Here is a 15,656-nt window from a genome sequence, read left to right as displayed (position 1 = left end):
CCGAGGGAATCATAACAACAGGAATAAACATCTCATTCACCAGGCCAAGGAGCTGAGGTTTAGCAGAGTCTACCAGAACTCTTCTGAGGTTGCTTAACCTCAGGAGGTATTAAAAACAATGCATTTTAAGAACAGCTCTTCTTTACAAGGTTTTGGGAATCCCTTGAAGGCAACTATGATGTTACAAGTTCTTCAGACATCAAAAAAGTTTTCTGTAGAAAAAAGTATCGAGCCAGGCATGGGTGATTTGCACCTAAAAGCGAGTTATCCAGAGAGGTGAACCAGCACAAAACATCCTTATGCTTTGCATGTCATCTTTATGAGAAACCTCAATTCTGCCTTCTTTTGTTAAAAATGCAATAATTAAAATGTCAAAAGAAACAGAGTCTCATTCAATTTTGACTACAACGACAATAAAGGCACCTGAATTGCAATAAAATACTAAATTATCGGGTACAGGAAACACTACGAAAGCCCTGGTTGCTTTGTAAGCTACATTTTTATAGAATTTCGTGGCAGATACCAGCTGAAGAGTGCCATGCAATGAATGAAGCCCCTTAGTGCAACCTCAGCCCTCCAGTGGACCACCACATGAGAAAACTACCACGTTCCCACAGTACCTCCCAGCCCCCAAACCCTCATGGCGTTTCTGGCTGCTCTGCCTTGCTGCCAGCTCTCCTCTTTGCAGCCCACCACTCCCATGCGGCTGTCCCAGCTGTGACTGCTTCCACACCTCTCCCATTCTCTCCGTCACCGGGATCTTCTCCGAGAAGGAAACTTGCCCAGGCCACCACCCATGCATACCCACATAGAGAAGGGAGAAGTTTCCACCAAGGTTCAGTGGTTCCACATGTGGCTTCTCCTACAACCAACCCTCGTCTCCACTGCTCCTCAGGAGATGGTACATTGCCTTCCCAGCGCAACTGATGAGTTTTATCATCCTTACTCCCAGTTACAGCTTTGGAACAGGCTGCCTTTCCCACCCTCCCAGGTCTGCCCTTCACTTTGCTTTCATATGCTTTGGTTGTGCTTTCCATTCATCCAAAGCTCATGTATTAGTTATTCCTCTCAGGACTCGGATGGAATTTTCAATAATTCTGAAGGGAGGGCGTGCAAAATAACAAAATTACTAAAATTCACCTCTCTTAAACCTACCATCAGCCCTTCCCATGCTCCTCTTGTAGCTCAGTCAAAACCAACCACATCTATATTGCAGGTATACTCATGCTTTTAACTGCTCACAACCCAGCATCCTGCCTTTGCTGGATGAGTTCAGTCTTTCCATACCGGGTACATCATACCAACAGGCTGCCAATGAGCTGATAAAGAATTAAGAGCTAATACAATAACCCATTTCTTTAGATACAGAGAACAGAAACGCAATGACAACTTCCCCACAATTTCATAGCTAAAAGAGTGGGAAAAGTACGTGAAATCAGCAAGAGGGGTGAGAACCTGAATGGAAAAATGTGTATTCCCAGCCCCTTCTACTTGCTCATTTGAGGGGAGGAAGGATTGACAAGCGGCAGACATTGAGCATCTGGATGCTCTTGGGTGTATCAGGCAGTTACTGGACATTGCAGTGAGAAGCAAAACATCTCAAGGAGGAGCCCATGGGTGAGCACTGGCTCACACTCAAGCTCAGGAAGGACAAGAGAAGCTCAGACTTATAAATCAAAGCTGTCCCCTGCTCGGAAGTAACATGTGGAATAACATCACCTAATGGGCACAGAAAAAGTCAAAATGGTCTCAGTGATGTATTTCTGTGAACAAAATATTCCTGAGAAAGCAAACAGAAAATGCCAGCAGTGGGAAGGTGGACAGAAGAACATGGCATCAACAACAGACCAGCATTAGATGTGGCTGAGTAGGCATCTCCTCTGTCCCCTTGTACAGAAGGTGACAGACTGAAAAGGAATTTCCAGGGACTCTCATCAATCATGCTCATGAGTGATGCTATGTCTACCCTGCCCTGCCCCAATGCCATGGGCAGCACGATGGACCTGCCCCTCCCCACCAACCTTGTTTGCCTACGGCCCCCACACAGCCCCCCCCAGCATCCCCGGGCCTCAGGCCCCAGAAGAGCCAGACCCCATTGGCTCAGCAGCGTGCCTGGTACTGCGCTGCCTTGATTGCAGCCCTGCAACACCAGTCCCTCTGTGCAAAGCTCTCCTTGCATCTTCTTGCCTCCAACCCCTCCTGCCAGACGCTGGTGGCTCCTCCTGCCTTCTTGGTTCCCAGCAGCAAGAGTGGGTGTCAAGCAGACCAAGCTGTCCCTTCCCTGTCCCTCAGGCGGAGGGAGGTGACTCTCCCTCTCTCTACTCCGCTCTCATGAGACCCCACCTGGAGCACTGCATCCAGCTCTAGGCTTCCCAGCACAAGGCAGACATGGACCTGGTAGAGTGGGTCCAGAGGAGGCCACAAAAATGGTCAGAGGGCTGGAACACCTCTGCTGTGAAGACAGGCTGAGAGAGTTGGGGTTGTTCAGGCTGGAGAAAAGAAGGTTCCAGAAGACTTCATTGCAGCTTTTCAATATATAAAGAAGGCTTATAAGAAAGACAGAGAAAGACTTTACCAGGGTCTGTAGTGACAGGACAAGGAGCAATAGCTTCAAACTGGAAAAGGGCAGGTTTAGATTGGACATAAGGAAGAAATATTTTATGATGAGGACAGTGAGACACTGGAACAGGTAGCCCAGAGAAGCTGTGGATGCCCCATCGTTGGAAGTGATCAAGGTCAGGTTATACAGCACTTTGAGCAACCTGATCTAGTGAATAGCAAGGGGGTTGGACTATATGATCTTTGAAGGTCCCTTTTGACCCAAACCATTCTAAGATTCAATGATTTGATGATTGTATTGATGCTACCTGTGCTGCAGGCCACTATGGACCACTGCCCCACAGCAAGGCAGCTCTCCGGGGGCATGGTCGCTATCCATGCCAGGCCACATGAATTTTGGCAACAGAAGATGGATTCCCTGGCTGGCGCGTACCTTCCCACCATGAAATTACTTCACAGGAACAAGGACCACCTCATGGCAAGAGACTGTCTCTTTAGTCCCACACACATCACCATGGGGCCCATGAGATGGACGCTGGTGCGCGGGAACACCAGTGAGTGGCTTGACCCTGCGTGCTGCTGGGGACACATCACCATGTCTGGAGGCTGCTACCAGGGACCAGCCAGTACAGGGCCACACAAAATTATGGGAATGCCAGCCTTGCCAGTGCTGGGGCTCCCACACCGCGGATCCACAGGGAAGTGCCGCAGCAGAGTACAGCAATTCACAGCCTGCAGAAGAAGGATTCATCTTCCATGCAGCACGGTGAATTACGGGACTGCCTGGAGAGCAGGTAGTTTGGGCAGGGAGTGAAGTACTAAAAGGTTGTGTGTTACAGGGACTGGTGAGGTAGGTGGCACTGATGAGACAGAGCTGCTCCGAAGCACCCACGCAGGGGTAGCCTTCTACCGCGACCCAGCAGATGGAGCAACAGGGACCTGGCCCTAGACCCTGGTGGCACAGTTAAAGGGAAAGCAGAATGGACCAAAATAAATCCTGTCTAAATAGAGAGCAAAAGAATCCTGGGAATTTTCCATGGAGATGACATGGGAGCAATTAACACCAACGAAGGAAGAGTCAGCACGTCACACTCCAGGCACCTGGAACGAGGGCTGCAGACAAAGCCTGGCTCCTGCCAGGTGACCTAACGCCAAGCGCAAGCCAGGAAAGGAACCGGCTGAGATGGAGACCCTCTGCTGGATGTGCTGACAGCGAAGAGGCAGGGTATGAATGCATCGAAGAAGGGTGCAGGCTGTCATGGGGCTTCTCTGCATTTCAGCGTCCACCTTGGCACCAGCATCTTGACTGAAAAAACGAGCAGAATCGGGCAGCACTGATCCTCTCTCGCCTCCAAGCCACCAGCCAGGCAAACACAGGCAATTTGGGGTGTGACACAAGGACAGATGCACACACGTATCCCCGCAGCCTTCAGCTGTTTCATGTTGCTGAAGAGCAAAGCAGCATTTCTGGGAAAACCCAGTTCTTGAAGCCCTGATCTGGATTGTCACTGGTTATACAATCAGGGAATTTTATCCTGCATGCACTGCGAACTCAAAACTGCCTCCATGGCACTGAAATGTACATAACAAATTCTTATTTGCCACTTAGGCCAATGTGTCCCTAAACTAGAAGAAAATGAAAGGTTACGAGGAGATAAGAATGACCAGAAAGAGCTAAATTTTTGCAATACAAAAAGCAGAACAAAATCTACATGACACAAGCTCTCCCTCTGCTCCAACCACGGGGAACAGACGGATGCGAGACGGAAGCTGCCAGCCTCTGTTGGAGACTATCTTCTTACACTGAAAAACACGTGAAATGAAGTCCAGTGACCTCGCTGGCGCTGGCCTATGGCAGGAGCAAGGTGAAGCACCGCAGACCTGGAAGCGGGGCTGGGGGGTGCAGCTGCAGCATCAGCTGTGCCAAATTCAGCTGCAAAGCACACAGGGAGCCAGGAACCGGGCCTGTCAGAGCTGACAGACCTTCATGCAAACTGGATACGAGTCTCACACCAACAGTCAAGGCTCCCTAGCATGTTGTTCTGCTGCTGTGTTAACCGAAATACCACATGGGTATTTGTTTAGGGATGCTCAAGACAAAAATGCCGACTCCCCCGCGGTGGTGACCCCGTTACTGTGGCTTTCTCATTTGGTGCCCCACAAGGGTTCGCAGAGAGAAGCACCTGTCGCTGCCCAAGCGATTTGGCTCTTGGGGCCAACTCCAACCCGAAGCCACAGCAAGGAGGGGAGCGATGTCTCTGAACAGCTGCCTGCACGCGTGTACAACAGCAATGCCAACCATCTTTAGGACCATAAACAACTGGTTTGGGAAATTCTTCTGCTGTTCAGTACAGGAAAATGTTGTCACTCTCCCCTGCACACCCCAGCGGAGCACAGGGCAGCAGCCAGCGTCAGTGCCACAGCGTGGCCCAGGCTGCGATGCAACCGATGGGCACAAAGCGGGGCAGGCGAGGAGGCACTGACTCACTGGGCTCTCAGACCTGCTTCTCCTGTCTCCTCCTCCTCCTCCTCCAGAGTGCGAGGATGCTGCGCACAGCTCCCTCTTGTCTGCTCGCTGAGACCTCCAAACGTTTCATTCCTGCAAGCCCCTTCCCTGACTTCTCCACAGGGCTGGGCTGGCAGTTCAGACCCAGTAAGGCTGAGGACGAGCCTGACTGCTCACCTCCCTGCGAGACGCTCACCACCAGCCCCGCGGACACAACCACCATCTCCAGAAAGGAGAGGACAGGCAGTCCTGCTCTGTGAGGGGACTGTTCTCAAGGGGACTCACTGTGCTGGTTCTTGTGCACACCTCGGTGGCCAAGGTGAAGCCCTACGGTAGGTGCTGGAGCTCCAAACTGATGTGAACTCCCATCCACTCCTCCTGGCTGGTGTTACTGCTCTGCTCTTTGGGGAGTTTTGAGGTTCTCACTTAGGTGACACCGATCTCCCTTTGGTGACACCAAATTCTTCTTCTGGCTGTTAAAGAGGTGAGGTGTCTCATTTCATGTGGATCTCAATTTTTATGTGCAGTGAAGCTTAACAAGCTTTCTGGATCTCCTCCTGGGCACGTAGGAGCTCACAGAAGGTGACCTCAGTGCTGCAAAAGCCTCAGCCTAAGAGCACAGATGTGAGTCATTCACACGAGCAAGCGAGGCATCGCAGTCGCACTGGGACGGTTAAAGTCTTGTCTACAGTTATAGCCCTGCTCTCCAGTACTAGGTGACTGACAAAGCTATTAACGCTTTGTTTTCTCTGGACCCGTATCACAGCGCCAATTGCCACCGAGGGCGTGCAGCGTCCTACGCGGCAGCCCAGCCTGGATGCAGGGGGAGACACGGCTCCTCATCCAGCGTGTGACGCAGCAGAGCAAAGGACACACAGCATGATGGGTGGAAGAGCTGACAGGGAAGGGGAGAACATGAGCTCTTCTGTCTTTGCTGGCTAGGTGGATCTGCCGCTTCCCCCGGCTCCTCGGTCTACCACCTCTCGGAGAGCAGCAGTAACAGTGTCTCTGTGCGCACCGCTTCTACACCTTCTGAAGAAAAACACTGCCTAAGAGGTAAGAGTATTATTATTGACAAAAAACACTTCAGCCAAAATATTCATCCCTGCTTGGACTTTTGCATTCAGGCTTTCCTTCCAAAATCCCCTCTGTTCTTTGATTTCCTGTCCCTCCCCCTGGTCAGCCATGGAGCCTGTGGCTGCACGGAGATTATCAGCAGAGATCATGTTTCTAGAGAATGGCCTTTCCTCCCCTCCTATTTCCTCTACATATTTACTCTGAGAGAATGTTTCATTTAAAAACTTCTCCGGCAGCTTTTTCCAGGTGGAGACGCTGGTTTCCGTTCACATGGGATTACCGTCCCCTCCCAGCTGGCTTTCCTAGCTGCGTTTGAATTCCTCCATCTCAATAGCAGGAAGATCCCAGGAAAGCGATGGACTGGCGGACGGCAGACACTTGCGAGGCACAGAAAGATTGGCAGGAACATTAATGAAGGCAACGAGGTCCCATTGGGCTTGGCACAGCTTATTCTCGACGACCTTCTTCATCTTGTTAAAGAAAGTAAATGCGTGGCTGTAATAAACTCGAACTAGTGCGATGCATTGTCTGGGCTGCCACTAAATCAAGCATCAGTAATTTGCGTTAGGAAATGGCTTCACTGATAGAGTTCAGAGTGTAACTGTTGTTAAAAGGACTCTATTGCGTGGGAAAAGGATCTATAATGGGACCTCAGTGTTGTCTTCCCTTGGCCTACGGCTAATAATATCCATGAAAATATAAAATTAGTGTTGCTAAGTTCTCCGTATTATAAAAATATTGCTAGTGTGACAAATAAGGCTTCCTGAAGAATTAAGTGTGATGTGAATGTTTGGTAAGCTGGGGTCAGGCCGGACGCTGACCCACTCGACCAGACACAGGACAAGCAGCACCCCGGGGTGACAGACAGGCTCCTAGAGAGGGACAGGAGGGCTCCCAGGGGACCCTCACGATTAAAGCTGTGTAGCTGGGGCAATGTGCTAGGAACTGCGGCTCTTATTATATGCTCCGCAGATGAAAGAAACGCTGGAAGTTTGCTGAATTCCAGGGTCTACATTTGTAAAAACCTGGGGGGCGTGTTATAGCATAGCCATAAAATACAATCCAATCCGCCTTAAGATGATAAGCCGCTCAGTCGCTAATCTCCCCTAAGAAAAGTTTAAGAGGTGACTACATCAGAGTCAGAAAGTTCCTACTGGGGAAAGAAGCTGTGGCAAGTACTGAGTAGTCAATCCTGCAAACAAAGCAGGAACAAGAGCCCATGGCCATCCATTAAAACAAGACATTAAAAAAGATGGTATCAGGAGCATAATTAATGACCAGGACAACTTCATGGGCACTGTGGTAGATTCTCCAACGCTTGAAGAGGCATCTTTAATGCAGGACAGAATCTTTGGAGGGCTTCTGCCTCTGGCGTTGCTTTGGAAGGCCACACTTGAGTACCCAGAGCTCGACGCAACCCCTCAATGCCATCCCCATCGCTGCTTCCAACAACTTTATTAAATAGATTAACAGGGCCAAGCTCCGGCGAGGCAGCAGTTTTGGAGGGCTGTAAGGGATTGTTTCAGCGCTGCTAAGTAACTTTGTCACAGAACCTCACTGAGGGCCTGACATTTTGGTGGGGATGCTCTAGAAGTCCTTGAAATAATTACAAAAGACTGAATTGCAGGAAACCCAGTTATTTTTTCACAGCCTTAAAGCCTAACCAACGCACAAGCCTCCAAACACATGTTGAAAAGGAAAGGAGTCCAGCAGGAAGCAGTGCAATGGGATCTGCTTTGGCAGGGGGTTGGACTAGATGATCTCCAGAGGTTCCTTCCAACCCCCACCATTCTGTGATTCTGTGTGATTCTGATCCTAGAGGACTCTCTGATGCAGCAGAGAGAGGGAACCAAGAGAGGGTCCCAGAGATGAAGTTACACACATCCTAACCAAAAATAAAACATAACGAGATGCAGATAGTCATCAGCAAAGGTGAATCATCGTGTGGCAAATGGAGTCACTAGAAGTATGAGCCTTAAAATTTGGTTTCTCTTTCTAAAAGATGTCTTCCATTCAACCAGAAGCTGTTGGTCCGGGCACAGGATCAGGAGGCTTCCCTGGCTGCGTTCAGTAGGCTGTCCTTCTGGCCTCCTCACCCCAGAAAGTTTCTACCTGCAAAGCACAGCCCTCACCCCCAGCTCTAATCTTGGCCCCAATCCACATTATGGGAAATCAAGAGCTTTTGCACTCCACGAATGCTCGAGTACCTGGTCCTGAACCAGGCGGGGTGCCCTGTGTGCCCCACCACCAAGGGTCACGCCGCAGCAGGGAACAGAAGGAGGAGGTGGAGGCCAGACTCAGTTGCATCCAGACCGTGATGCCCGGGGTAGGCTCTGTTGGGGATTAAAACAGTTTACTTACAGAATATTATATAATTGTGTCATCCTTAAAATTAGGTTGAATTGAAACTTGAGTGGCTTTGCTTGGCACGAATTATTTTGCTTGGCATGAGTGATGAGTGTGGATGCCTTGGGCCGCAAACCGTAATTCAGCTGAACCTTTGCTTGGTTGAAAAGGAGAAGTACTGGGAGTCTTGCACAACGAGATGAACTGGACCAAGCCTATAATTCAAGGAAAGGACCTTCAAAGAAAGAGAGAAACCATTCCATCTGAAGTCAACAGAAAATAGATGAGACCCAAGTGTGGATAAGATGGGAGTATGATGAAACTGCATGAGTAGATAAAATTCGAAAGATGGCTATTAAATCTATTTAAAGATTATTAAACAAACTGATTGGACAAAAAGTCCGCGCATGTTGCGTGAACAGACGTATGAACACCTTAAAAGGCACAGGGAAACAATCAAGGGGGGTGTCTTCGGAGTTACCCAGCTCGAGCTGCAATAAATCAACTCTGTGGCAGAACCGAGGGTCCGAACCCTTCTTTACAGTCAGAGGCTAAGACTGGACACAGCAGCACCTGGACTCCTCTCGGAGAAGGAGTTTAGAAAGCAAGGGGGTCCAGTCTGAACCTCGCCACTCAGCAGGAGGGTCTTCTCAGACTCTAGAACAGGCTGGTGCTCCAGCAGCTCCAGCAGCCCGCGCCATAGCAAAAGGATTGGACAGTCCCCCTGCAAAACACTCACGTGTCCTCCTGAAGAGAATCCCACCAGCCTCACCCGCACGAGCAGCGAGAGCCAAACAGGCTTCGGGGGGATGGGAGACCTGCAGACCTGGGACCTGCACAAGCCTTCGCTTCCTCCCTGCCCTAAGGAGCCTTGCCCATCCCCTTCTTCATCTTCACTGCCCTGACGATCACGTCCTGCTGTTTGTGGCTTCCAATTAGCCTTCTTGCAGCTAATCACGGCGGCGGCGGGGGCTCCCCTGGGCTGCCCCAGCACAGCCAGCTGTGCCCTGCACAGGGCAAATCCAGGGCAAGCAGGAACTGCTGCTGTTTCCAGCTGAACCTCCAATGCCTCCCGAGGGCAACCATCTCCCAAACCTGACTTTTAGGCACTCCCCATGTAAATTCTAGTGGCCAAAACAACAATTTTTCCCCACTTTGAATATACTCCTCCACAAAACTCCCGTCCTGCCTGCAATACTTCTGGCCAAACAGTCTGCTTACGCAGGCGGCTGCTGACACGTTTCCCCTGGTTTATAGAAACCCCCTGTGCGGGGGAGCACCCGCACGGGTGAGGAGGAAAATCCCGTCCTGCCGGGGTGGAGGTGCCGACGCAGAGACAGGAGCTCAGCCCTGCAGCCGCTGGGCACGGGCTCTGCGCCGCCTGATGCCAGGAGCAAAGTTTGGACAGGAGAGGTCCCACGCTGGGCAGACCTCGTGGACAGTTTTAGCCGGTGAATGAGTAAGCGGAGGTGACATTCTCAGCTGAAGCCCCGGAAGCAGGAGGGTGGCAGCAGAAGCACGCGAGCGGGGAGGGCTGTGCTTAGAGCTCAGGCATCTGCCCCAGCATTCGCCACGCCATGGCTGGCAGCGCCTGGGTCCAGTCCCCGCCGCTCGCAGAGGGATGGTGCCACATGTCTCCCAGTCTCCTCCCAAATGTCTTTTCAGTCATAAACATTATGGCTGGGTGACAAGTTTCAGAGTTGGGGAAAAAGAAGGGGGGAAAAAAAAAGTCCAACAGACATCAATACTCAGGAGCATCCAAGAGGATTTTAGCTGCGTGAATTCAAACCAAGAGCCTGCCTGTTCAGATCAATGAATGGCTCAACCTGATGAAAACGTGGGCACTGGGTCAGGACTGCGAAGCTGAAGTACAGGCTCTCGCTGCGGCTCTGCTTGGGTAAAGGATCCTGAGAGCTCCTGCATCCCCACAGCCTCTATGTGTGCAGGGAGCAGGGCTCAGAGCTGTCACTGTCATCTGCCTTGGGAATTTTTCCTTTTCCGCACATGAGCCATCCATGCGCAGGGACACAGCCTCTCCCCAGCCCCGAATGCTGATGCCAGTGAGCGCCCATCTTTGCCAGGGAGAAATGAGAAGCAGGAGACACCCTGAGCTGCAGCACTGCAGTGACGGGGCTCTGTGCTGGCCCTCTGTTTCTGCACAGGCAGGGACAAGCAGAAGTGCGTCTGCTGGGACATGGGTCATGCGTTCGCACCAAGAAGGCTGCTTGTACCCCCCAGCACCGTGCGTTCCCTTGACCACCCCGTCCTGGTTTGAGCAACACCCACTCTGCCCTGGTGGGGCCACAGCTGGGGTTCAGTGTCCAGTTCTGGGCTCCCCAGTTCAAGAAGGACAGGGAACTACTGGAGAGAGTCCAGCAGAAGGCTAACGAAGATGATCAAGGGACTGGAGCACCTCTCTGCTGAGGAAAGGCTGAGAGCCCTGGGGCTGTTCAGCCTGGGGAAGAGCAGGCTGAGAGGGGACCTCATCAATGCTCATCAATAGCTGAAGGGTGGGTGTCAGGAGGATGGGGCCAGGCTCTTTTCAGTGGTGCCCAGGGACAGGACAAGGGGTAACGGGCACAAACTTGGCCACAGGAAGTTCCACCTCAACATGAGGAGGAACTTCTTTGCTGTGAGGGTGGCAGAGTCCTGGCCCAGGCTGCCCAGGGAGGTGGTGGAGTCTCCATCTCTGGAGACATCCCAAACCCGCCTGGAGGCGTTCCTGTGCCACCTGCTCTGGGTGACCCTGCTCTGGCAGGGGGTTGGACTGGGTGATCTCCAGACGTCCCTGCCAACTCCTGCCATTCTGTGGTTCTGTGACCCAGGACTAATTCCTCTTTCAGGATTTTTATTTTTCAGTAAAGTGCCTTCTAATGCTTGGGAAAACTGCACTTTTAGAAGACTCCAGTGCCTGAATTAGTGAAAATATTTACCTTATAGCCAGCTCTGGGGTGCGGGTTTCAAGGTCTCAGTGTTCTCGAGCTCACCATGTGCGGGGATGAGGAGGAGCGAGACCCGGGCACTTGACCCAAGCTGACAACAAGATTATTTCATACCATGAACATCCCATTCAATATAAATTAGAAACTTTGCTGCGAAGTTCTCTCTCTCCCTTGATGGCTGCCATCCTGAGAACTCCTCGCCCCGGTGCCGGAGCCCTGAGCCCTTCCCTCCTCCCGCAGCCGCAGCGCTCGCAGCGTCCCACGTTTGCTGTCCCGCCTGGGAGCGCACGGCTTCTGCTGATGGAATGGGCTGGCTATTATCCCTGGATATTTGATATTCGTATCGGGATCAATATTGTTTTTTTAGTATTATTAATGTTAATTATTTAGTCATATTCCATTAAATCTGTTTATATTTCAGCCCTTGGTTTCCTTATTTTTTCCCCAGTTCCCCTTCCCAGGTGGGGAGGGGCCATCAGGTGAGAAAGTAATGGTCTAAATGACAATAAATTGTTGTGGGTTCCTGACACCATAACAGCTCCTCATCTCGACAGCTCTGCAGCAGCATCTGCCCAGCAGGCAGCCCCGGGGAGGCTGGGCGAAGCAGCGCGGGGCGCTGGCACCCGGGCACGGCCGCAGCAGGCAGCTCCCGGATGACCTGGGAAAAGTATCTGAGGGACCGAGGACGTGTGTGACACCATCAAACTGCCCCTGGAGCGGTCCCAAAGGAGCAGGGGCAGGGCAGGACATCCATCCTCACACTGGCCAGGTCTTCCCCTACCTAAACCAGGTGCTTCCAGTCTCATCCCTCCTCCCTGACACAGAAACCGGGTTCACTTGAGTGTTAAGAAGGCGAAAGCAGTAATGCCACAAACACAGCCAGCTTCAGCGTGGCACCCAGGGCCTCCCCTCCCACCCAAACCAGCAGCACTCGCTGCCCCGGGAATCGGTGCAGGGATCTCCAGGGAGGACCCGGGGCTGGCCGGGAGCGATCTCAGCCCCACTGCAGGTCTAAGGCTGCCGCCAGCACATTGTGAAACCTCACCCGGAGCAAAGCCCCGCTGCTGGCCCGGGCACGCGTCCGGGAGCCCTCAGCAAACAGCCCAGACCCCTGTGGGCGCAGGCCACTGCCTCGGGCAGGCCGGGGCCCGGGCCTTCCTTCCTTTCTCTCAGAGAACACAAGGCACCAACATGTACTTCAATATAATGATCACAGGGGAATTCAAAGCCAAAAGCAAAACAACTTCTCCAGCACTGGCAGCTCCACGGCTGACATGCTGCTTTCTGTGACAGCTCTTACAATTTCGGTTAAACCACGGAGCACTGGCTTAGCAGCTGGACGTGGCTCCTGACGCCTAACCAGGCTGCTCGCGGTCACACTGGCCCACATCTAGGGTTATTGTTATCAGCGGCTATCTGGAGACGCAGCTCCAGTGAACACGGTGTTATCAGGTTCCTTCGGTGGGTGAGGGCTCACGCTACAAGAATTACTGTGAGTGCCACAGGCCAAGTGTGCCTTGCAGAGCAAGACGCTCTCATCGTCAGAGAGCATCGTCCAGCAGCCCTTATCAGTCCCTCCCTGGCTGAACATAGTCATGTTATTTTGTACCAAAAATAGTCACCTATTTTGCACTAAAAAAAAAAAAAAATCCTTTCAAAAGGAGCGTGACCGGCCTAACTCCGTCCCAGGTACATTCAGGTTCGATCATAGCATCACTCGGCCATCAGCCTCCGCTGGCTTGGAGAAAGAGCTGGCAGATGTGCCTGCATGCTGGGGACATCTCCCCATTTCCCAGGCTTCCCAGTACGTGGAAATGCTCATGTACTTGGAGAGGAGTCACCGAATCCGGAGAGCAGGAGGGAAGAGGCCAGCCATCTCCCACACTGCTTGCCAGCTGCTGGCTCGTCCCACAAACCCTATACCGTGCCAAGGCTCTTAGAATCACAAACTGAATTGAAACACTTCTGCTCACTTAAAAATCCAACAGAGTCTGGAGCTGGTGACGGAGATGCACAAAGAGCAGGGTGGATACGCACAGACAGGGAGGAAAGACAAGGGGCTACCAGCAGCACCCACCCACCCGAGTCCCGGGGAAATGAAGCAGCGCAGCTATTTACAGACACGCTGCGGTGACTAAACCAACAGCCTGTGCAAAGCTAACCACCTACCCACGGTTTTAAGAAAAAGTAGGGACATTAATTCCCATAATTATAGCCCATTGAACTTGGGAGGGGGACAGGAGCAAGCAATTTTTCAAGAGCCCTATTTACAGACCTGATAAACACCTCAGAGGACAGGGAAAAGTCAACAACGGTCATAACTCCGCTGAGGGATGCGATCAGAAGCGCCTGCGGTCTGAGATGCAAACACCCAGGGCTGGGGTGAGACGAGCTCAGCCTGCAGCGGCCCCTGCCCGTCCGGGGCACCCCTCTGTGCTGCTGCCCTCAGCGCCCCACCAGCCCCACAGACCGGGCAGCTCTGACCATCCCCTTCCCTGCAGGGACCTCCACGCACCTGCCAGAAGTGCTCAGAGCAGAGACCGGCCTCTGCCCGCTCTCCAGCCTCATGAGGTCTTTATTTAAACAAACTGCCCCGTTCTGCCCCATTTCACTACGTTACGTAGCTCGGGGGCTCGCACACACTTCATTGTATCACAGCACTGGTCTCCAATAACAGATCTCATCTGTATTCTTCTTTACAGCTCGTTTTGTAAGTACCTCTGCCACGAGGACAGCGAATGGAAAAGGTCAAATGCTCTAAAACCCAGAAGCTGTGCTTGCCCAGGTCAGGATGGGGCATACAGGTTTTGTCTTGGACACCACAGTCGGATAAAAGCCACATGAGAGCCATTCCCTGGACCAGATGTGCACTGTTTCTTACAGGAGATTTTCCTTTTTTGTTTCCTTGGTGGCAGATAGGAGTGTTCAAAAACCAGTATTTTTCAGCATATAGAGCCATAACTCAAGTAATGAGAGTTAAACACAGTCCACTGAAATGAAAGTTGCATTGACAGCAGCAGAAACACAGCTCCCTGTGCAAGGCACCCTCAGCTCACGTGAAACCAAGAGATGCCTTTTCAAAGGAGCCTGATGCACAGAAGTGTTTAAAACCCTCAGACAGCTTTGAAAATCCCCACCGCAGCTTTTCTCCCTGGGAGGGGGCAGGACGCAATGTGCAGGACAGACTCCCAGGAGCCACGGCTCAGCCCGAGCGATTTCCACACAGCTGCTCCGCTACCGCTGCCCTCCAGAATCACATTCTTCTGGATTTAAGTTATGGCACACTTTGGAATTAAAGTGGTTTGCAAAAATCACTGTAATTGTGCTCTGCAGTAACTCCTGTGACATAATCTTACCGTGGCAAATGGATTCTTGCAGACCAAGAAAACCCCGCACACAGACGGCACTGCCTCCTCCGTGCGCTGTTTTGGAGCGTGAGCGGGCGCTGCTGGAAGGCACAGAGAACTCTCTGGTCCAGTGCCACTGGCAGCAGCAGAGGAACCCAGCAAAAAAAGGGGAATTTGGTCACTTTGCCACAGCCTGGATGCCTCTGCTGACACTGCCAGCAGCAGTGCTCAATCCAGAGCTTGGTTTCATCTGGGAAGGGGGTGCTCATCCCACGGGAAACAGGCTGACACTTGAGTCAGGCGACAGGCACGGCCGCGCCGAGCCAGGCCTGCAGAAGGAGGGTACGGTCCTGCCCAGCCCACGGGCACGCCAGCTCAGCCCCACTCACCGCCATGTACGGCCGGCACCCCGCATCGCGCGTTTTGGCAATGGAGTCCACAAGCTGTCCGCTAATGCCGAAGTCACAGAGCTTAATATTTCCATTTCTGTCCAGAAGAATATTGGAAGGTTTGATGTCTGCAAGGGAAAGAAATTGAAACCGGTAAGCCACTGCTGTGGGTTTCCATTTCAAGCACAGCAGCTGCAGAGAATGGACACCGGCAGTGCCGCGCGTGGACACGCTCGCCATCGCTGGGCATCCCGACCGGCAGCAAGAGGAGATGGAGCCAGCCCCGAAGACACCATGTGCCCAGAGGCAGAGCCGGACACCCAACAACCTTGAAACCACGCTTTTATGGAAAAGCACAGACCAAAGGGGCAATGGAACAGCCACTGGGGACACACTTGTGCAAAACCTGCATTCACATTCGCAGTAGTACGCGTGCTAATTACACTTTGGCTTGAAGCAAAGGCCGCTTGAAAATCCTTGCAAGTATTTC

General features: G+C 52.1%; 1 protein-coding gene across 3 annotated transcripts in view; it reads right to left on the bottom strand.

Annotated features, from left to right (window-relative positions):
* Positions 1-15,656, bottom strand: part of MAP2K4 (mitogen-activated protein kinase kinase 4) — a 104,038-nt gene that overhangs the window by 6,250 nt on the left and 82,132 nt on the right. For all 3 annotated transcript variants that reach the window (XM_054221172.1, XM_054221171.1, XM_054221174.1), the window contains exon 7: positions 15,167-15,294. In XM_054221172.1, the coding sequence (XP_054077147.1) occupies positions 15,167-15,294 (128 nt within the window). The remainder of the gene's footprint in view (positions 1-15,166; positions 15,295-15,656) is intronic.

The sequence above is a fragment of the Rissa tridactyla genome, chromosome 15 (genome assembly GCF_028500815.1).
Source record: "Rissa tridactyla isolate bRisTri1 chromosome 15, bRisTri1.patW.cur.20221130, whole genome shotgun sequence".
In the NCBI taxonomy this organism is placed as follows: domain Eukaryota; kingdom Metazoa; phylum Chordata; class Aves; order Charadriiformes; family Laridae; genus Rissa; species Rissa tridactyla.
This window is presented reverse-complemented; position numbering and strand designations above follow the sequence as displayed.